The sequence below is a fragment of the Psammomys obesus genome, unplaced genomic scaffold, assembly GCF_907164565.1.
Source record: "Psammomys obesus unplaced genomic scaffold, mPsaObe1.curated_primary_1811, whole genome shotgun sequence".
Taxonomy (NCBI): Eukaryota; Metazoa; Chordata; class Mammalia; order Rodentia; family Muridae; genus Psammomys; species Psammomys obesus.
Genome location: NW_026596051.1, coordinates 10,889,226 through 10,910,959, shown reverse-complemented (window position 1 = coordinate 10,910,959; position 21,734 = coordinate 10,889,226). Strand labels below are relative to the sequence as shown.

General features: G+C 45.2%; 1 protein-coding gene across 1 annotated transcript in view; it reads right to left on the bottom strand.

Moving 5' to 3' along the window:
* Positions 1-1,205: 1,205 nt before the first annotated feature.
* The window catches only part of Pkd1l1 (polycystin 1 like 1, transient receptor potential channel interacting), a 41,469-nt gene continuing 20,940 nt past the window's right edge, over positions 1,206-21,734 (bottom strand). Inside the window, exons 12-19 of the mRNA XM_055624042.1 lie at positions 21,185-21,269; positions 20,622-20,798; positions 19,230-19,348; positions 7,107-7,281; positions 6,438-6,586; positions 5,252-5,486; positions 2,181-2,321; positions 1,206-1,391 (exon numbers count right to left, since the gene is read on the bottom strand). Of these exons, the coding sequence (XP_055480017.1) occupies positions 1,206-1,391; positions 2,181-2,321; positions 5,252-5,486; positions 6,438-6,586; positions 7,107-7,281; positions 19,230-19,348; positions 20,622-20,798; positions 21,185-21,269 (1,267 nt within the window). The remainder of the gene's footprint in view (positions 1,392-2,180; positions 2,322-5,251; positions 5,487-6,437; positions 6,587-7,106; positions 7,282-19,229; positions 19,349-20,621; positions 20,799-21,184; positions 21,270-21,734) is intronic.

Genomic DNA, 21,734 nt, shown 5'->3' with positions numbered 1-21,734 from the left:
GTGAGAGGAGCATCCTACAAAGCATTTCAGGAAAGCCAGCAACAGTGGGCTTCCAATACAAGCAAGGAAACTCTAGGCTATGAGGCATTAGAACCCAGGCTGATGCATAGCTGTGGTTGCAGGGTAAGGGAGCAGATTGTAACTGCGAGCTGAGACCTCAGCAGAAAAAAAAATGCAGACAAATATAGATACACAGAAAAGGTAGATCAAAAAAGCCTACCAGTAGTGAGACAGTGAGGTCAACACAGTGGGATAGGGTGTCATCATCTGACCCCATGTGGGTGCTGGAAAATAGTATTTTAAAAGCTAGATAACTTTCTGGCCACTGCCTGTATGACAGACAACCAAGTAATATTGTACCACACACATCTTAGTAGATGCAAAGTGCTTGCAAGAAGGTCCTAGGGTGGCTGTGGCTGAGTGTATTTTAACTGCATATTTCTCAGAATAACTGGAGGTGAGAAAACATCCCAAGAAGGCATTTGGAACAGCCTGAGCTCTGTCCTAAAACAGAGAGTCTTAACCTTAGCCTAATACCTCATGTATTCCCCAGCCTGTGAACCCCAGGAGGCTGCTCTCCAGGTCCCCCCAGCTGTGAGTAAGGAAGAGATTCCAGATGCTTGTGGCAGCTTTGCAGAGCCTGAGGAGATGGGCTCACTCTGACTTCTAGCCTTCCATTGCCCTGGCTTCCTGCCTGTGTAGGTGAAAAAAGGATAATTTCCCTGACTTTTGTGACTGGTACGCTAGATTCCTACAAGTAGCGAAATTACAATCCAAGATGCAGAAGCGTCTGGAATCCTCCTGATCCTGGTGATTAACACGGGGATGGCCTGTACAGCGAGTCCCTGCTAGCACCAGCAATGTGCACAATGCATGTGTTTCACAGTACGATGGAGGTGGTGAGCAGGAAGGGGAGGTGCCTGGCTCAGTAAGGGAGTGCCAGCTGCTCATGATGAGAAGATGGTGGGCACCCGGTTTGTGCCCAGCCTCAGGACTCAGGCATGGAGCTCAACACTAATGAATAGGAAGTATAGCTTCAGGGCTTCCCTCATGCAAGGGGCTTCTTCCTAGGCTAGCAAGGCCCAGACTGACTCATAAAGTCACACTTCTAGGACAACTGCAAAAGGAAGACTATTTGTATTCTTGTCCTCCAGGAAGAAACCCGGATTGTCCTTTGCTTGGCAGCCTCAAAGTACCTCCCTTTCTCAAGGCTCTGGTGCTTCTACAGCTGGGCCAAACTGGTTGCAGAAAGGTCCTTCCATTTGCTCGGCCTCAATTTCCCCAGCTGTAGCAGATGTCTCTGGAACATTCTGTGTTTCTGATCTAAGGTTTACCCAGAGTACAGATTGGGAGAAGGTGGAGGAGAAGGGGGGTGGAAGCTGATAGAATCTCTGAGGAGATAGCAAAAACAGTGGTACCGCTTACCCAGGAAAGGAAGGCTGGAGCGTTGGTGGAGGAGGACCACCAGCCTTTTGCCCTCTAAGGCTCGCCACACAGCACAAAGGAGAGCTGGTCCCAGGGTGCATCACAAGAAGAGACATAAAGAAGTTAAAAGAAATGAGGTGGAGCTGGGAGCACTGTGGTTAGAGGGGAACTAGTTCTCCTTTTTTCAGGTTGTTTGGGGGGCATCTTGTCCAGGGTATGAGAATACTCTAGGTACATGATGGCTCTAGGTAAACTGAAAGCTCTCTGGGTATGTAGAAAAGAGGCTTAGAGAATCTGTGGGCTAGAGATACAGGGACTTAGAACTGGTATTTCTCTCTTTTAGGACCCTGAGTCTTTTCCTGAGTGTCAGGTCATCGCTTAATAGAAATACCTGCATCTAAGACCATCAGCGCATGGAAGAAGACACACACGATATGCCTAAGCATGTTAGTGCTGGCCTTCTCACGGTAGACGATGTTGACTGTCACCTGCTTCCTCACGCTGCTGCAAGTTCATTGGCATCCCAAGCTCTTGAGTTCTGCTCCACGTAGCATGCATGGACCCCAAGCTAGTGGACATGTGTGAAGTTCTCCAAATCCCTTACTGCTCTGAGTGCCACCATCTGTGAGCTCACAGCATTATCATTTAAACAGAACAAATTCACTACCCTGAACCTTCTAGTCCTTGTGTGACAGATGTTATTGGGCAACACCAGTTGTGTCTATTTCTGGGTAGCCATGAGTCCCATAGCATACCTGATTCCATGACACCATCAGGCTGACGTCCACAAACATATGATAAAATCCTTTGCGGAACTGGTCAGTGGCATTCTCAGCAAGGGTAGTGAGGTGGCCGGAGGCCACATAGTAGGCCAGGGCTACTCCAACAGTAGAAAGCTGTAACAGGGAAGAAAGGTTCCTCAGTCGGCTGAGGGAGGACTCAGTTGTAACCTAAATACTCTGGTGACAAGGTGCCTATAAGGTGTCTAACATTTAAGTTAGTGGTTGAGGAGATGATGCAGTTGGCAAGTGTAAGCACAAGGCTGAGTTCATTCTCTAGAACCGTGCAAAAATGCCGGTCATGGTAGCACGGGCCTATAATACTTGTGTCGGGGAGATAGAGACAGGCAGATTCCTGGGGCTCACCAGCCAGCTGGCCTGGTTTAATGGTAATTCAGGCCAGTGAGAGGTGCTATCTTAAAAACAAAGATGGATTGCATCTGAGAAACAACACCCAGGGTTGTCCTCTGGCCTACAGACGTTTATGCACCCAGACACACATGAACACAAACACACAGACAGAGACACAATACACATACATACAATACACACACAGACACACACCCCACTACCATCAGATGCCAAGGAAATCTAATTTCAAATACTATTCTGCATCTACACTACAGTGGGAGAACGTAGTGACACTGGAATTAGTGTTTATTAAGACTCCCTGATAAAAGTACTTTCCCTTTCAGATGAAAATGCTCTGGCATCGTTTGTTCTACATAAAGAACACTGCATCAGAGAGGTTACCTCCAGCCAGTGTCTCGGTTTTCTCCAGTACCTAAGGATTCCCTCGGTGGCCAACCCCCAGAGCTGGAAACAGAGGTGGGTCACGTTGAGTACCAGGAACAACAGCTGGGAAGGGACAGAAATAAATAAGACACCAGAGGTTCAGGTACGTCATTTTTTCAAGGTCTAAACCTCTGGCTAGTTCCCCTGCCCATCACCGTTTCAGTGGAGAAGCTTCTTTCCCTCTCAGCAGCATTTGATAACAAACTAGCAGTAGGTACCTGGGCAGCTTGGTGATACTTCACACTAAGCACTCTCAGAGGCCCGATTCCACATGAAGCCTCAAGACCTGCTATTGACTTTGCAGGCATTGGAATAAGGCATTTGGGTGTCCACCGCCACTGCCAGCTCACTGTGCCAGCCTGCCATTTGTTCACAAGTTTACAGGAGATTGAAACCCATCAGCAGGGCCTTTGTGCATCCTCTATCATCTTTGGGAGCCTGTTCACTGTGCCTTGTGGGTCCACTGTAACAGACTGCAAACACAAACAGAGCCAGGTTGGCTCTGAGTACTAAGGGAAGGTATGAAACAGTGCTATTGTGTCACGTCATACCAGAGTCTGTTTCTACACTACAGTAGGGACCACAGTGATGTTGGAAGTAGCGAGAATTTGTAGAACTTACTGATGGAAGTATTTTTCCCTGCAGATAAAAATACTTTAGTGTCACTGTTCTACATAAAGGAGATTATGCCAAAGTTAGCTCCAGCCAGTGTCTCCGTTTGCTCTGTACTACAGAGCCAAAAGAATGGGGAGGGAAATTGACCTGGTCTTTTAAACGCTTAACATTTTGCCTAACATGATTTCATTTTTTGGCATGAATTCTGATATTTTAAGATATCATACTAGAATACTGTTTACCTTGTTCTCTGACAATTCTTTATTATTCATTTATTTACTTATGTATTCACTTATTTATTTATCTTTGGAGCCTGAGGCAAGAGCCTCTCCTATCTCAGCCCCTTCCCAATAGTCTAGACTTCTTCTTCATCTGTATCCTCCATGATAGTCTCAGCCATGGCTATCTCTATCAGTCCCTAGACTTCTTTTCCTTCCTGAAGCCAAGAAGATTTGACTTGTCCAACCTGCAGACCATGTTCCCTTCACAAAAAAACATGAAGTGAGAAGACACAAAACCAGTGGCATACCGTGGAGGGTCGCTGCTGAGGCTTTTGACTGTTTAGCGAACAATGTGAACCACTGAGAACTGGTACAACTGGAAGGGGGCTGTCATCCCCAAAATAACATTTTGGTGCCCGATGCCCCATATTGTCTATTTGTAGGCAGGCCTCGATGGAAGCAGTTAAGGCTAAGTGCAGGCATGAAGGGAGGGCTGCTCTTATGATATTGAGATTTATATACATACTGAAGCCAAAAGCACACATATTTTCTTTTTGTTCACTGGCACAGAAAAGAAGCCAGGCTGTGTGGCACAGTGCTAAGGTGGCTTCCCACCACCCAGCAAAAGAATTGTCACTACAGCCCAGCTTTCCTGGTAGCTTGATCTTGAGCTTGTGGCTGCCGGATCATTGTTAAATAGATGCCTATTATTTAAGCCAGCTAGGCAGTGAGCAGATATACGGCTGTCCATCCCCGGGTGGCTGTCTGAAATGTCAATAGTGCCATGCCCTATTAATACTATAACTTTCTTATAAATACACAGCTATCTTTAATAAAGCTAACTTTCAAAATTTGGCATAGTAACTGATTAACCATAATAACCAATAATAAAATAGAACAGTTATGACAACACTCTGTAATTATACCACAATACACCATTACGTTGTTTAAAATCATTATTTACTTTGGAACATTGCCTTCCATATTTTCAGGCCATGGTTGATTATAGAAAGTTAAATGTTGGACAGTGAGGGATGACAGTATTTTGTTATGATGGCTGAAGCTGACTCAGACTCCACAATGGACTTAGTACATTGTGGTGGTTGAGTATTTGAGCTCATTTTGTAGGTAATGGTTTCCCCATTGGGGAATCTTCCTTGTCTCTGCCCCAACACTTATTCTATGATTGATCCTGCATGACAGGGACATAAAAAGTATGGGGGTAGGCCAACGGGAGGGCTCTAGTCTCATGCTGAAGAGTTATTTAGCCCAGGTGAATTCCTGCATGACAGGGACATAAAAAGTATGGGGGTAGGCCAACAGGAGGGCTCTAGTCTCATGCTGTAGAGTTATTTAGCCCAGGTGAAGCCTCGTAGCCCTGTGTCCGTGCAGGAGGCCTAAGCCAAGCGAACTCACCTCAGAAAGCATAAGAGGGTACTGTGGGGCTGAGCCACCATAGAAGATGCTGAAGGACTCGACCAGGGATGAGGGGACGAGACCTCCTGTGGGGAGGAGTTCTGCACCTAGGGTCACACTCGTGAAGAGTCGGGTCGGAGGGTTGTAGAGAGTGAAGTGCACAGACATGGCCCTGGTCCTCTGGTCGATCCACCCGCTGGCCCTGAGGGTGCTCAGAGCTGCATGGGCTTCGTGCCTGGAAAGCATCCCAGGTTGAGAGGGCAGGTAGGAAACAAGGCTTGGGAGTCCAGGGAAAATCCCATCCGTAGCACCATGACCCAAACACCTGACGTAAGCCCCTATGGGGACAGATGACCCCTAGCCTTCACATAACTGCACGAACAGTCCTATCTGTTAAGAATCCCCACTAGGCACCCACTGCCCCTCTTTCCCCCTTTATCCTATTTCCTGCAGCAGCAAGGATATAATTCCACCAGTGACAGCTTCCAGCCCTCACCTATGCCCTGAGAGGAGATGCCCAGTGTCCCTCCCCAAGTGCTCACAAATATTCATATCCTTCTTTCACAGTGGACAGTGTAGATGGAAAGAAACCATATTTTACTCATTTATATGTAGTAGCAAAGAACGTGTCTGGCAAATTAAAAAACAGGGCACTACTATAACTGTGCCGATTGAGTCCCTAAGCAAAGCCCCATTCTGTGGTGAGGGATGAACCATAAATTGGGCCTGGGCATCCTGAGGAACTGCCAGGGTACCTGGCTTCAGGCTGGGCTACAGGAAGCATGCTACATACAAGCCGTATCTGTACACACTGGAAGATACACTCCTCATTTGCTCAGTGCATCTCACCACAGCATCTGCGCTCCTCTAGGAGTTAAGAATAGCCAAGGCCATATGAGCATCCTACTTGGCACAAAGTAAGCAAAGGATAAAGATTCACTTGATGCCATGATTCCACAGGCTCTGGAAGCCACTTCACTTCTAATGAATGTTGCATTCTGTTTTCCTCTATGCACTTGGGTCTAAACACTGAGTCTGAGTTCTTCGACACCATTGTTTTGAAGGAGGAGCTCTGCTTGGTCTGTAGCAATGTCAGCTCTTTCTGCCCGGAAGCCCATCCTTCAGCCAACAGGCCTCACTCACCTGACAGCAGGCAGCCTGGGAGCCTTGCTGAATGCTCACTGACCTTGTTCTTCCTAGGCTGTGCATGTAGCTCTCTTTCTTCACCCCACAGGCCTCCAGACCACCAGGGGTCATATTAAGATTCTTAGGGTCAAGGTCACGACTACGTGCAGGGGGTACATTTTCCACAAGCTCTGAGAATGTCCTGGGAGGCTGGAGCACAAACCATCAGTCAAGTAACCTCTGTCCCCAAATCCATCTGCACTGTGCGGCCCAAGTTCTCTCCACACATAGGGCAGCCCAACTTTGTGATCAGGGACCCTGCTACTCTTAAGGAAAATTCCACGGCCTACTTCATGATCTCTGAGCTCTATTTCAAACTAGAAGGATCCAGGCTATGCTTGCTCAAGGTTGCAGCTGAGGAGCTAGCTGGGTAGGGCTGGACAATCTGCAGAATATTGCATGGAGGAATGAATGATGCTGTCTCAGGGCTCCCATCCCCATCAGAAAATAATACAAGAATATTCTAGCTTCAGGTTTTTAGAAGAAGGAGCCTTCTTTCGCCTACAGTGCCAATCCCATATGGGAAAGGAACAGTCCTGGGGCAGAATGCAAAGGGTACAAGAGGGTGTTTGGAAAGGGCAGAAGGAAGGTAGGTTCCGGCACCTCGCAGCTGTCTGAGGAGCTTAACTGATCTGCGGGTTCCTGTCCCTGCGTCTCCTAGTGCACTTACCATGCACTGAGGGCCAGCAGAAACCTTCAGCTGTGTCATCACTGAAGGGCCTATTAGGTGGCACTGCCCTCCAAGAGCTCCAGGCTGAAAGAGGAAGAGACTGGAGGTAAGAGCATTGTGAACTTCAGTTGCAACCTCCGCTGGATCGCTGACGAGGCTGGGGAGCATCGGGTCACTGCATTAGCAGAATCAGAGGTTTATTCCCCTGAAAACCAGACGATGCAAGCAGCACCCCAGAAACCAGCCTTCTGAGGATGCAACCTCAGAATGGGGTTGACTTCCTCCCCAGCATCCCCTTTGGCAAAGGAAAGCATTCAGATGCCTTCCCCTTGAAATCCACCTCATGTGAGTGACCCTAGGAGTCTCCATAACATTCATGGAACACAACAAAAGGGAACAAGGGACAAAATGTTTCAGGAATGTAAGACAAAGATCTTGTATTTTTTTTTAAGGGGGCAGGGGTGAAATATGAATAAGGGACAGAACAATACAACTTAGGACCAGCCTTGCCTTTTTCTGGAAGCTTCCCTAATGTTGCTGTCTTAGCCGTGCTATCTTCTACTGCTCTGGGGACTCCTGAGCCTTTGTCATGCTTGCAGCAAGCTGGCTTCTTCTTCAATCTCACCCTGTTAACATGGCCATGCCCTGCTTGGACTGGCAAGCATCAACCCCAGAACATGGATAGCGTAACACAGACTTCACCAAGGAGAGTAAAAGGTTTCTTTGGCTGCCATTGTGCCATGGAGCAGATCCTATGCTTTGCTGTGGTTCCCCTTACTGCCGTATGGCTTCTGGCAGACAGGAAAGCACCACCACCTACCTGAGCCCCCTGAGCTCCAGCAGAGGGTCCTTCTGGGTGAAGCTTATCTAGCAATGTGCTCAGAGTCCAGTGCCACCAGTCCTCTGTGCTCCTCAGGTCCCCCAAGGAGTGATTAGCATTTCTTAATTCAAGAACAAGACAAAAAGTGTACACATGTCTGTAAGAACAATTCCAAGCAAGACGGTGAAAGATGCTTTTGTTCTGCCATTTTTCCCCCACACACATTCTAGGTTAAGCCAAAGCAATCTGCAATCTGCAGTACAACTCCAGAATTCACTTTGCTCCTCAGTGGCAGAGGGAAGAGAAACAGTGGGGGGAAGAGGGGGCAGGGAACACTTATTAATTCACTCAGCAAAAATTACTATGTAAATACTAAGCACCAGGCATTCTTCCAGACACTGGGAAACAAGATCACATCCCTTTCCTTCTATGGGGAAACAAACAAATTATGTATATATGTGTGTATATGTATATGTGTATGGAGAAAGCACTGTACAGACAGTGGAAGGGTGGGGGCAGGGAGGAATATTTGGCACACCTATTTCACCTATCTCCATATCTGCTTAAAAAAAAAACCCAAACAGATTGGTGTCCATTAGTCATGCTGAGTTCCCACAACATTTACCTTTTTTAAAATTTATTTTTATGTGTATGTGTGTTTTCCTCGAATGCATGTCTATGCATCACATATGTGCCTGGTACCTTCAGAGGACAGAGGGGCCATTGGCTCCCCTGGGACTCTGGTTACAGATGGTTGTGAGCAGCCACATGGGTGTTAAGAAACAGAACCAGTAGGATTTACTTCAAAAGTCTATACGCCACAAAATTTGAAAATCTAAATGAAATGGACAATTTTCTTGATCGATTTGATTTACCAAAGCTGAATCAGGACCAGGTAAATCAATTAAAAAGTCCTATATTCCCCAAGGAAATAGAATCAGTCATCGAAAGTCTCCCATCCAAAAAAAGCCCAGGACCAGATGGTTTCAGTGCAGAATTCTACTAGACCTTCAAAGAAGAGTTAACTCCAATTCTCTTCATACTATTCCACAAAATAGAAACAGAAGGAACATTACCAAACTCATTCTATGAAGCCACAGTCACCTTGGTACCTAAACCTCACAAAGACTCAACAAAGAAAAAGAATTTCAGGCCAATCTCCCTTATGAACAATGATGCAAAAATACTCAACAAAATACTTGCAAACTGAATACAGGAACACATCAAAGATATTATCCACTATGACCAAGTAGGCTTCATCCCAGGTATGCAGGGGTGGTTCATTATATGGAAATCCATCAATGTGATCCACCATATTAACAAACTGAAAGAAAAAAACCACATGATAATCTCCCTAGATGCTGAAAAAGCATTAGACAAAATCCAACATCCATTCATGTTTAAAGTACTGGAGAGATCAGGGATACAAGGCACATATCTAAACATAGTAAAGGCGATATACAGCAAGCCTATAGCCAACATCAAACTGAACGGAGAAAAACTTAAAGCAATCCCACTGAAATCAGGGACAAGACAAGGCTGCCCACTCTCTCCATATCTCTTCAACATAGTTCTGGAGGTCCTTGCTAGAGCAATAAGACAGTTGAAGGAGATCAAGGGGATACAAATTGGAAAGGAAAAAGTCAAATTATCACTATTTGCAGATGATATGATAGTATACCTGAGTGACCCCAAAAACTCTACCAGGAAACCCCTACAGCTGATAAACACCTTCAGCAAAGTGGCTGGATACAAAATTAACTCAAAAAAATCAGTAGCACTCCTGTATACAAAAGACAAAAGGGCTGAGAAAGAAATTAGGGAAACAACACCCTTCATAATAGCCACAAATGACATAAAGTACCTTGGTGTAACCCTAACCAAGCAAATCAAAGACTTGTATGAAAAAAATTTCAAGTCTCTGAAGAAAGAATTAGAGGAAGATATCAGAAGATGGAAAGATCTCCCATGCTCATTGCTTGGCAGGATTAACATAGTAAAAATGGCCATTTTACCAAAAGCAATCTACAGATTTAATGCAATTCCCATCAAATTACCAACACAATTCTTTACAGACCTGGAAAGAAAAATTCTCAACTTCATATGAAATAACAAGAAACCCAGAATTGCTAAAACAGTCCTCTACAACAAAAGATCTTCTGGAGGCATCTCCATCCCTGATCTTAAGCTGTACTATAGAGCAACAGTAATAAAAACTGCATGGTACTGGCATAGAAACAGAATGGTGGATCAATGGAACCGAACAGAAGACCCTGACATAAACCCACACACTTATGGACACCTGATCTTTGACAAAGATGCCAAAACCATACAATGGAAAAAAGATATCATCTTCAACAAATGGTGCTGGTCTAACTGGATGTCTATATGTAGAAAAATGCAAATAGATCCATAGTTATCACCCTGCACAAAACTAAAGTCCACGTGGATCAAAGACCTCAATATAAAACCAGACACATTAAATCAGTTAGAAAAAAAAAGTGGGGAATACGCTAGAACTCATTGGTACAGGAGAAAACTTCCTGAAAGGAACACCAACAGCACAGGCTCTAAGAGCAACAATCAATAAATGGGACCTCATGAAACTGAAAAGCTTCTGTAAAGCAAAGGACACTGTCATCAAAACAAAACGACTGCCTACAGATTGGGAAAGAATCTTCACCAACCTTTTATCTGACAGAGGGCTAATATCCAGTATATATAAAGAACTAAAGAAGCTGAAAAGCAACAAACCAAGTAATCCAATTAAAAAATGGGGAACAGAGCTAAACAGAGAATTCTCTGTAGAGGAATATAGAGTGGCAGAGAAACACTTAAAGAAATGTTCAACGTCATTAGCCATTAGGGAAATGCAAATCAAAACAACCCTGAGATTTCACCTTACACCCATCAGAATGGCCAACATCAAAAACTCAAGAGACAACACATGCTGGAGAGGGTGTGGAGAAAGGGGAACCCTCCTCCACTGCTGGTGGGAATGTAAACTTGTACAACCACTCTGGAAATCAATCTGGCGCTTTCTCAGACAACTAGGAATAGCGCTTCCTCAAGATCCAGCCATACCACTCCTAGGCATATATCCAAAAGAGGCTCAAGTACACAAAAAGGACATTTGCTCAAACGTGTTTGTAGCAACTTTATTTGTAATAGCCAGAAGCTGGAAACAGCCCAGTTGTCCCTCAACTGAAGAATGGAGGCAGAAATTGTGGTACATCTACACAATGGAGTATTACTCTGCAATGAAAAATAAGGAAATCATGAAATTTGCAGGTAAATGGTGGGACCTAGAAAGGATCATCCTGAGTGAGCTGTCCCAGAAGCAGAAAGACATATACGGTATATACTCACTCATATAGACATTTAACATAGGATAAACCTACTAAAATCTATACATCTAAAGAAACTAATCAAGAGAGAGGACCCTGACTAAAATGCTCAATCCCTTCCTGAAAGGCAAAGAGGATGGACATCAGAAGAAGAAGAAAACAGGAAACAAGCTAGGAACCTGCCACAGAGGGCCTCTGAAAGGCTCTGCCCTGCAGACTATTAAAGCAGATGCTGAGACTTTATGGCCAACTGTTGGGCAGAGTGCATGGAATCTTATGTAAGAAGTGGGAAATAGTAAGATCTGGAGGGGACAGGAACCCCACAAGGAGAGCAACAGAACCAGAAAATTTTAACACAGGGGTCTTCCCAGAGACTCATACTCCAACCAAGTACCATGCATGGAGATAACCTAGAACCCCTGCACAGATGTAGCACATGATAGTTCAGTGTCCAAGTGGGTTACATAGTAATGGGAAGAAGGACTGCCTCTGACATAATCTGATTGGCCTGCTCTTTGATCACCTCCCCTTGAGAGGGGAGTAGTCTTACCAGGCCACAGAAGATGACAATGCAGCCACTCCTGATGAGATCTGATAGACTAAGATCAGAAGGAAAGAGAGGAGGACCTCCCCTATCAGTAGGAAAGAGAGGAGGACCTCCCCTATCAGTGGACTTGGGGAGGGGCATGCGTGAAGAAGGGGAGGGAGGGTGGGACTGGGAGGGGAGAGGGGCTTATGGGGGGATACAAAGTGAATAAAGTGTAATTTTAAAAAATTAAATAAATAAATAAATAAATAAAAGAAACAGAACCAGAATTCTCTGGGAGAGTAGCCAGTATCCTTAACCACTGAGCTAACTCTCCAGCTTTCCACAGTACTTTTTGAGGTATCATGGACTCAACACCAAGGTGGCTTTGCCCATATTAAGCATGTGATCTACCACTGAACTGCACCCCTAGCGCAAGCTTGCTTCATTCAGACAAATGTTATCACTTCCTGACACTTGCTCCCTGCTGGGACAACAGTAAAGAAACTATCAAGAGACACTTGCTGTGACCCAGAGTTACACATGCCCAGCACAAAGGTACCCTCCTCTGCTCATTCCTGGCACCCTGGAGAGGGGGAGGTGACCCAAAGGATCCAAGCATGTCCTGGTCCTCTGTACCAATTACAGCGATTATATCAAATAGGTCCAGAGCTCCAGTCCATGAGGGGCATTAGTGCCCATCTCAGTAGGGCACTGGAATGGAGCCCGGCTTCTGCCCCACCTCCAGTTACCGGTCCCTTACTTGTGGCTTAGTTGTGTTTGGCTGACTTGGGGTTTCCTGAAGACTTTGACTGAGTTGGGAAGCACTTCAAATACAAATTAAATGTGACACCATCTAATCTTAGAGTAAATTGTTTTTTTCTTTTTGAAGACAGAGATCTAGAATCTCATTTTCCTAACTGTATAGAGGGTGTTGCCCAGCCTGGAGCAAAGGACTGCCGGCAACAGGGAACCAAGAGAACACCCCACCCTGCCCTGGATTCCACAGGATTCCCTTCTCCTCGGCTTGGCCCCTCCCTCTGGAATGCTCCAAAAAGAAGTCCCTCAGGACTTGTTGATTTTAGGATTAGGTACTGGGGGGGGGATGGGTGAGGCACAGAGGGTCCACTTTAAACATTCCATTTTGAACCATGATATGTAAGTATGGCCCTGCCTTGTGACCAGAGCTGCAGGAGGCAATGAGGTATATCTTTTTTATGGGAAACATAAAGTATCTATGCCCACCTGGGTCAACATTTGAGAGGTTTACCTGAGTGTATCAGGCCTAGGAGCACCTAGTAATTTTACACCTATTATCTCAGCTGGAATATTTCACAGTCAAGAGGCATATGAGAAATGTCAAATGAAAAGGAATTCATGAAATGTGAGATTAAAAATAAACTAACCAAATCAGGGTCTTTTGTGTGTGTGTGTATTTTGATTTCCATGTCTACAAAATATGCCACACACAGGCTCTTTGTTTTGCTCACAGTGCCCTCTCCTGGCATAATCCAGGCACCTGTTCAGAAGGAAGAACTAAATTGTCCAAGTAGAAGGTAATGGTGGCTTTGTAAAATGGGGCACATGAAATACCATGTTGCTCCCTTAGTTAGAGGCACATCAGTAAGAGGTGGGGTTATTGAGCCATAGCAAGTCCCACTACTGGGACTTCCATGTAGTACCTTATTAATGAGCAATACAATTATAAGACTAAAGGGAATGACCATTCACTAAAGGTGAATCATCTAGCAGGGTGTCAGCGTTCCTCTGTCTTATAGAATCTAAAAATATGTCCTTAAATAAAAAAGATGAAATCGATTTTGCTGCCATCCTCTCCTATCAAACATGTAATAAATATATTTACATAAAACTGAATGAGAATCAAAGGCAACATATTCATAAAAATGCACAGAAATGGGTATTAAAATAGTCTCTACAGAAGAGAAAGGAAAGCCTGGAACTTGGGGAGTTGTTATACTTCTTGTCACTAAGAAAGCAAGCAATTATAATTCATATCGCCAGAGTCAAAGAGCCTTGAAGAAACTGCTGGGTTGGTAACTTTCACTGACAAAAGAATGCTCTACCAAGTGTATTTACTCATCTCCTTGGGCATCCTCATCTCAGGGGTATCAAGACCCCAAAAGGATACCCACATGTCAGATGCCATGGGATAGTGCCTCTGCCTTGGACTGTTCACGTGGTCAGTGCTTACTTATGATGGGAGTCTGTTCCAGCTAAAAATAGGAAAAAAACCAAATGGACACTTGAGATGTGACAGAGAACTTGGCGGAGAAGTGTGCTTGGAAATTGGGTGTCATGAATCATGAATGGTGACTATAGCCTTTGGTTGAAGAACACTGATGTTTTTCTGCAAAGTAGATGGTGTGACCTTCTTGGTCCGAGAACTTCTTTCGCTATTGACCCTAGATGAGATGCCAAGCGCCTACCTAAAGGCTGCAAATGGAGCCCTCCGCTAACATGGGCAATTAGACAGTCTTTTCTTGACTTCGTACACAGGTTGTGATGAAGCGCTTTCCCTAAGAGCAGCTTTGTACAGTAAGATGGACTGAAGGAGTAGGCAGAGCATCTCTAGGGCTCCTCTTTCTGGAACAAAGGGAAGGAAACTGTTTCTTAAACCCAGAGCTTGACCTTTTCTTTGGGTATGAGTGCAATGACCATGAACTAGTGCAACACCCCCAGATCTGCAGGAGCTCCCCCAAACCTCCTACCTTGTAAACTCCTTCCTGATGGCTTGATTGAGAGAATATTCGCCTGGGAATAACCTCCCGTATGTTATAAACAAAAGCAGCAGTAGCATGATACTGTGTATGGTAATATCTCTGGGAAGAGAGATTGGAGAGTTACCATCCTTGGAGATTTGTATGCCCACATACCTATTTTTACTTTACTATTCAGAAAGTATTTAGGGCATCTATGTCCATGCTGGGATGTACTTGTATAAGGCATGCGATAGATTTGTTTATTCTTTGTCTTTTTGAAAGACCCCTTCCTCATTTTTACTAGTTCTTTGAGACCTTCACACAAAGTACGTTGATCATATTCATCTCCTAGCCCAACTCCTTCTAGATCCACCACTTTCCCTACTCAATTTTGTGTCTTTGTTTTTCTTTCAACTCATCCAAGTACAATTTGTGCTGCCATTATACTCTGTAATATATGGCCTTCCACTGGAGCTTAGTAGGCCTACTGGGTCCACACCCTTAAGGAAAACTGCCTCTCCTTCTCCCACCAGCTCTCAATTAATAATAGCTCCTTAGCTAGAAATGGGATTTCAACACCTCTGTATTGATTTTGTTCTTTTATGTTATCAACATCAGTGTTGCCAGCCCCACTTTGAAAGGCAATTCATTTGTCCATTGAATTGTCTTAATGTTTTTTTTTTTTTTTTTGTTTTTGTTTTTTTTTGTCACTAAAACTGCTTAGGCCTAGTCATTGGCTGTTTCTGGGCTCTCTTCTGTTCCATTGATCCAGGTGTGTACATCATTGGTCTGTGACCTACTGTTTCACCCAAAAACCCATAGTGGTTTCTGAAGCTCCACAGTATATATTAGAATTGCACAGTGTCAGCCCTCTAACTTTGTTCTTTTGCAGGATTGCTTTCACTATTCTAGTTTCTTTGTTTCCCATATTCATTTTGGAAGAGATTGTTGGTATCAGTTTTGTGTAGCCTTTGGGATTTGGGTTGTGAGTATACTGAGTCTTCAGGTCAAATTGGAACACATTGATGGACTGTTCTCTCTAGTTGATACGTATGGTGTAATCTTCAGGTTTTTTGTTTTTCTTTTTATCAGAGTTTATGGGTTTGGGCATACATTTTTATTGCTTGCTTCCATTTTATTTGAATACTGGAATTTCTTCTGTGCTAGAATAAACAACACTGTACTTTCAAGTTCAAGTATTCTTCACTTCAGGAATGTAGGAGTATAACTGTCTCATGCTGTGTGAGTGTATGTGTGCATGCTTTCACACGAGTAGGTGCACATATGTGTGGGTGTGTGTATGAGCCAGGAGTCAACTTTGAGTGTTGTTTCTCATGAGCTGCCCACCTTATTTTTCAAGTAGGGCTTCTCACTGGAGTCTTTGGCTCACTGATTCTGCTAGGCCAGCTAGACAGGGATCCTCCTGTCTCCATTTGTGCAGTGCTGTGATGTCAAGTGAATGCCTGGTTTTTACATGGGTGATGGAGATGAAACTTTGGTCTTCATGTTTGCACAGAGAGCTCTTTACAGATGGAGCCCTTCCATGGTTTTCCTTGCTTAGTCTGTTACTGTGGTAGATTCACTGGCCATTTTTCTGCCCAGGTCTCTGTTAATCTATGGCTCCATTTCTTTGTAATTACTTTGCAATGCACTTACTGAATAAATTAGTTCTCTGTGCTGTAGACTTGTAGGTTTGCCTTCCCTTGTCATTATTGTGAGTGTAGAGTACAGGTTACTGAAGAAAAAAAAAACAAAACAGAAAGATTCTCATCTCTTTTGGTGTTGAATGCTGTTCAAGTGCAATGCCTACATTCATCCATCTATTTAAGGTTGACTGTTCACGTTCTCAGTCTGCCATTTGCTTTCATGAGCCCTGGCTGGAACATCGCTCCAAAGAGAGCTCCCTTTTGCTGTTTGCTTCTTAGAGTTAATTAGGGGAGGCGGGATGGGTAATTTCTTTTCCTAATGTTTAAGAAAGCTGCTTTATGATTATCTCATGGTTTGGTGCCACTCTAAACTGGCAGCATTAACTATTTTCAGGAGCTTCAGTTCATATGGGTACTGCCTTCGATTTAATGCCAACCTGCCCCATCTTTGGAAGAGGACATGGGCCTCTTCCAATGGCTGCTTATTCTCATTGCTTTCCTGGTTAGGAAGTGATCTGAGCTCACATGAACATTTTCTGTCACAGACCTCAAACCAAGAGCCAGGTTGTTTCTGGTTGTTTTGTGAATGGACACACCTAGAAAAATAGCACTTTTTCTTAAACAAAACAAAACAAAACAAAACAAAAACCCAACTCTGTTATTTCATCCTTATGCCTTTTAATTCATGTTGAAGACTATAGGATTTTGGTATTTTTGAGCAAGAATCCACATTTCCTTTCTCTCACAGTCTAAACAGTTCTTTTCAAGGACAGTAGCAATGACAAAATTAGAAAACCATACAATTGCTTGTCTGCCCTATCCCACAGCGAGCCATTAATCTGAAGGATGACCCCAGTGCTCCATGGATGATGCCAGGAGGCACTGCTGTGTCCCCACTGAGTCTACATTTGAATCTTTCAGAATTGTCTCTTAACTTTCCTGACTGTTCTATGCATTTATCATTAAGATTACACCACAGCATCTTGTCTTTGTGTTACACCTTACCTGGCCTTTGTAAGTTAGGACGACTCTTGATGCTTAATTTTACTATTGGCCACTTTACTCAATTCCCTTACTGCCAGCGATTTATTTTATTTTATTTTTGTGAGATTTTCCAAGGATTTCATCAATGACAGCTGCAAAGAGAGTTAGCCTTGTCCCTTCTGAACCTGCGGCGTCTGGCTGTGTTCTCGGGTGTCTACCTTGGTGTGGACTCTGCCTGAAGCTCGCTCAAGGTTTTGTTCTGGGGGGGCTGGATTTCTCAGCTTTGCTCTGCTCAGCTCACCAAGATCTGTGGGCATCAGCTACCCAGTGTTCCAGACATTACATGCACCTGTGAATTGGGGGTGCCTAGTCCCTGGTGACTGACTCCACAGGAGCTCCTGATGCCCCTGTTCTCAGATGTTCGGACACCTATATGTCCTGCACTGTCCAGAGTGCAGTGCTCAGGGTACTGGCTCTACAGTGCTTACCGTTCCTGTGTGATTTTGAGGTATAAATGCGTGTATGTGTGTATGTGTGTGTGTGTTACTTAGGCCTGTAATGCATGTTTTGGTGGGTTTGATGTGGGTAATTTAACTACTCTGGTTTTATGAGGAGACTGAACAAGTTTAAAAGTTTTTGTCAGAGCCTTGGCTTCCTAGAATTTTTTTTTCACTCACTTTCAATGTGACATCATAATAATGTCATGGCCCTCTGCTTTGGAAAAGATCTGTTTCAAGATGTGCTCTTTATTAAGGGAGCTGGCCATCTGTGGGGACTAAGAAAGATTTTTAAAGAAAGATGACTAACTAGAGGTGACATTACACACTTCAACGTCATTGTGGGAAAAATATTTGGACCTTCTACATTCTTGAGAGACTCAAGAAGTCTGGAATCTAGAATTCAGAACTGGGAGGCAGGCATTGACTGGAAGGTTCCTCCCAGGAACTGCCGTTAGTGCCCTCTCAGAGATGGGGCAGGGAATGAGTACTGCTGATAGAAAGAACCATGGCTGAAGTCCAATTTGGAGAGCTTTGTCTCAGTATCATAGCTACTAAATTGCATGTTCTGTCTAACATTTTGAAGTGGAGTTTGTGTTGATCCCAAGAATGTATCTGCGTAAACTGTAATGTTGAGTTCTTTTCAAATACCAGTCCCTGGGCTCAGTCAGCATCTACAAAGAGGTGTAGACATTTGCTTCTTGGGTTTTCATAGCCCTGTGTATCCAACTGGATGAGCAGAATACCACATCTAGAACTGAGCAGTATGGTGTAAGGGGATTCAATGTGATGCATTTGAGTCTGCACGGCTGGGGAAGCTGAGGTGCAGAGCTCTGGGCCACTGATTGCAGCAGGTGGCAAAACAATTCCTTTGTCCTGTTCAGTGTCTCTGTCCCATGTGCTCTGGCACAGCTGAGACACGGGAAAGACTTTTCTCAAGTGCAGCTTGTGATCCCTATAGTTCCCTCTAAAGAGAAGGCAGGGCCAAAGAAAGCCCATTGTCAGAGTGCAGGGAATCTTATAAAAACAAAAAGGGGGAGGGAGGTAGAAAGACCTGGAAAGGTCTGGAACTCCGCAGGAGAGCAACAGAACCAAAAAATCTGCGCCCAGTGGTCTTTTCTGAGACTGATACTCCAACCAAGGACCATTCATGGAGATAACCTAGAACCCCTGCACAGATGTAGCCCGTGGCAGCTCAGTCTCCAAATGGGCTTCTTAGTAAGGGGAATAGGGGTTGTCTCTGAACTCAGTGGTTGGCTCTTTGATCACCTTCCCCTGAGTGTATGTGTGTTTGGGGATGGGGTGGGGGGTGTCAGCCTTACCAGACCACAGAGGAAGACTGTGAAAAACAGTCCTGATGAGACCTGATAGGCTAGGGTCAGATGGAAGGGGAGGAAGACCTCCCCTATCAGTGGACTGTGGCAGGGGCAGGGGAGGAGATGAGGGAGGAAGAGAGGGTAGGATTGGGAGGGGTTAAGGGTGGGGGCTACAGCTGGGATACAAAGTGAATAAATTGTAATACATAAAAATTATTTTAAAAATAATAAAAAGAGAAAGCCTATTGTATTCCTGCCTGCACCCACCTCAGGGCTGCCTGCAGACACCTCTCTCTCCTCAGTCTCTCCCTGGTCACTCTAAACTTGGCCCTAGATGGTGGCTGAGCCCAGCGCAGGTGGCGTTCTCGTTTTCGGGCAGCTAAGACCTGTGAGAGGGAGAGAGAAAGAGCACCATGATACTGGGGTCAGCACTAGAGAGAGGGGGCCCTTTCGTGTCCTTGCCGACCCGAGAGCTGTCATCACTGCTCTCTGTATTGCATTCAGGGGACAAAGAGGGACTTTGTGCAGTTAACACACACTGTGTTGTTGGGGAGGCAAGGGGAGATGGAGCAGACACACTTGAAAACTCTGCTCATGTCCCAGGCCAGCTCCTTTGGCAAGGATTGCATCTGGGCTGTTAGAAAGCATCCCTTCACATGAGAGGCGTGTTCGCTGTGGTCCAATCACAGGGGTAACTCCTTCAGTATTTGCATAATAGTTCCTGCTAGCGACCTTCAAAGACTGATTTTAAGCAGTTTGTTTTAGCATGAAACGACCTTTGTTTGCCTTGTGTAATAAAAGCATCATTACTTCCATGTTGTAGCTACATGTGTTTATTTGCAGGGTAGCTAAGAGCCAAACTCATGGGAAATGATACCCCATTCATTTCTCACTCTTCTGCTTACCTATTCTAGGCACATTCAGGGAGAAACCCTTGGGCCCTTAGTCCTTCCTCCCAGAGCTTCTGGGCTTCTGAGAAATACAGAGCAAGGTCTGTAAAGTAAACCCTGGAGGTTGGGTTGTGGTTCAAATATGCCTTGTGTCCTTAGGACTATGCTCTGTGGCCGGGTGCCTAGGGGACTCAGCAGGTGCAGCATCACACCTTCATGGCAACAGCAGGCACAGGTTGGGAGAGTCAAGGCTGAATGGCACTCAGTTGCTCAAAAGCCTCTCAGTCCTGAGATCAGACTAGCTGGAAAGGGAACCTTGATGATTGCCCCAGGGCTGGACCCAGCTGCTGGTGCTGACAGAGGAAGGGCACCTTGGGGGAAGGGAGGGAAGCTGGGAGCCCGCAGGTGTGTGGAGAGTAGAGCAGTGAAGTTTCTCAGAAGCTATGGTGTTGAAGGAGTCAAAGAAGGCATGAAACAGGCCTACACTTGGGATGCAGAGATGGCTAATGTCTGTGTGGAAGGGAAGGAGAGAGGGAAGCTATACATTTTCGGTGCATGCATTGAAGAGCAAATATCTAGAAGTTCTCTGAAACTGTGGCCAGAAATTATATTTTTCATTAGCCTCTACTTTTTCAAATGCATTCATTTCCTTGTGGCTCTGATTTCACTGGGTTTGGGGTAAAGGTAAGGAAAGAAGCATAAGCAATTCTTCATGGAGGGAACAGAACAGTTCTGAGCCTCTCCTCCCCACACCCTGCTTCCTGCTCACCCTTTCAGCCTCCTCAGCACTGTCAGGACTATAGGAGCTTAGAGAAAGAGGAATGTGGGTTCTGGAACGCTCTTCCAGTTCCAAGTCCAGATCCTTCGTTGCATCTCGTAAAGACTCCTTAAAAAACTGGCTGTCATGTTTTCTTCTCCACGCAAAGGCCAGTGCTGCCAAACAGATCTGGAAGAGAGGTGCCACCTGGCTGGTTATGCACTGCCAGCTGACTGCATCTCACTTCAAAATAGATACTAGAAGCCATTACCCCAAGATCCCCAGCACCTAGCCACCAGGTGTGGCCTTCACCAAGAGATTTACTTGGGGCCTCTAGGAAACAGATTCATAAGCTGAAAATAGAGGCAAAGTGGTTCATCTCTTTTGGGAATTTTAAAGATAAGAATTCTGAGTGCCAGCTTACCCCAGGGCCTGACTCCCAGATTTTCTTATCACATCTAAATGAAAGTATAAAGAGAAGGCTCCCCCTACCAAAAAACTGCAGTAGCCACTGGTCCTGCTCCTCCCTTGTCCCTTGTTGACGAAGGCACCTCCACCACAGGGGAGTGTCTTACCATGAGTGGCTGGGTGATGAATGCACAGCAGACCAGAGAGAGAGACAGCAGGTGCAGCCACCACATACACTGCGCTGGTACAAACCTGCCCAGAAGAGGGGGTCTGTCACCACCTTCCTGGGAGTAAGCTACCCATGAAGACAGAGTTACAGTCAGAGGACAATTAAGCCTTTCCTGCTGGGAGACAGGTGGTGTGCTTGAGGAGGGACTGTGGGATGGGTGCCAGGTCTGTTGACACATCCAAGCAGAGTCCTTCCTGCTGAGGGAACACCAACTTCCCTGAAACTTCCCAGCTCTAAGAGTAAGAGAGCCTGAACCGAAGACAGGTCAGAGCACAGGAGCTGGGAAATGTAGGTGGTGGTGCTGTGCAGACTCCATGTTTCACCCCCAGGCCTCTGGATTAAGCACGCCCAGTGTCCCTCTTTTGCAGATAAGCAAACTGAGGTATGTAGAAACTTCTAGTGCCTGTCCTGTCCTCACGCAATGGTCAGGGTTGTAGTTGGGAAAAGAGACAGTTTCAGAAAGAAAGGGCCTTGGGTGGCTACCCTCC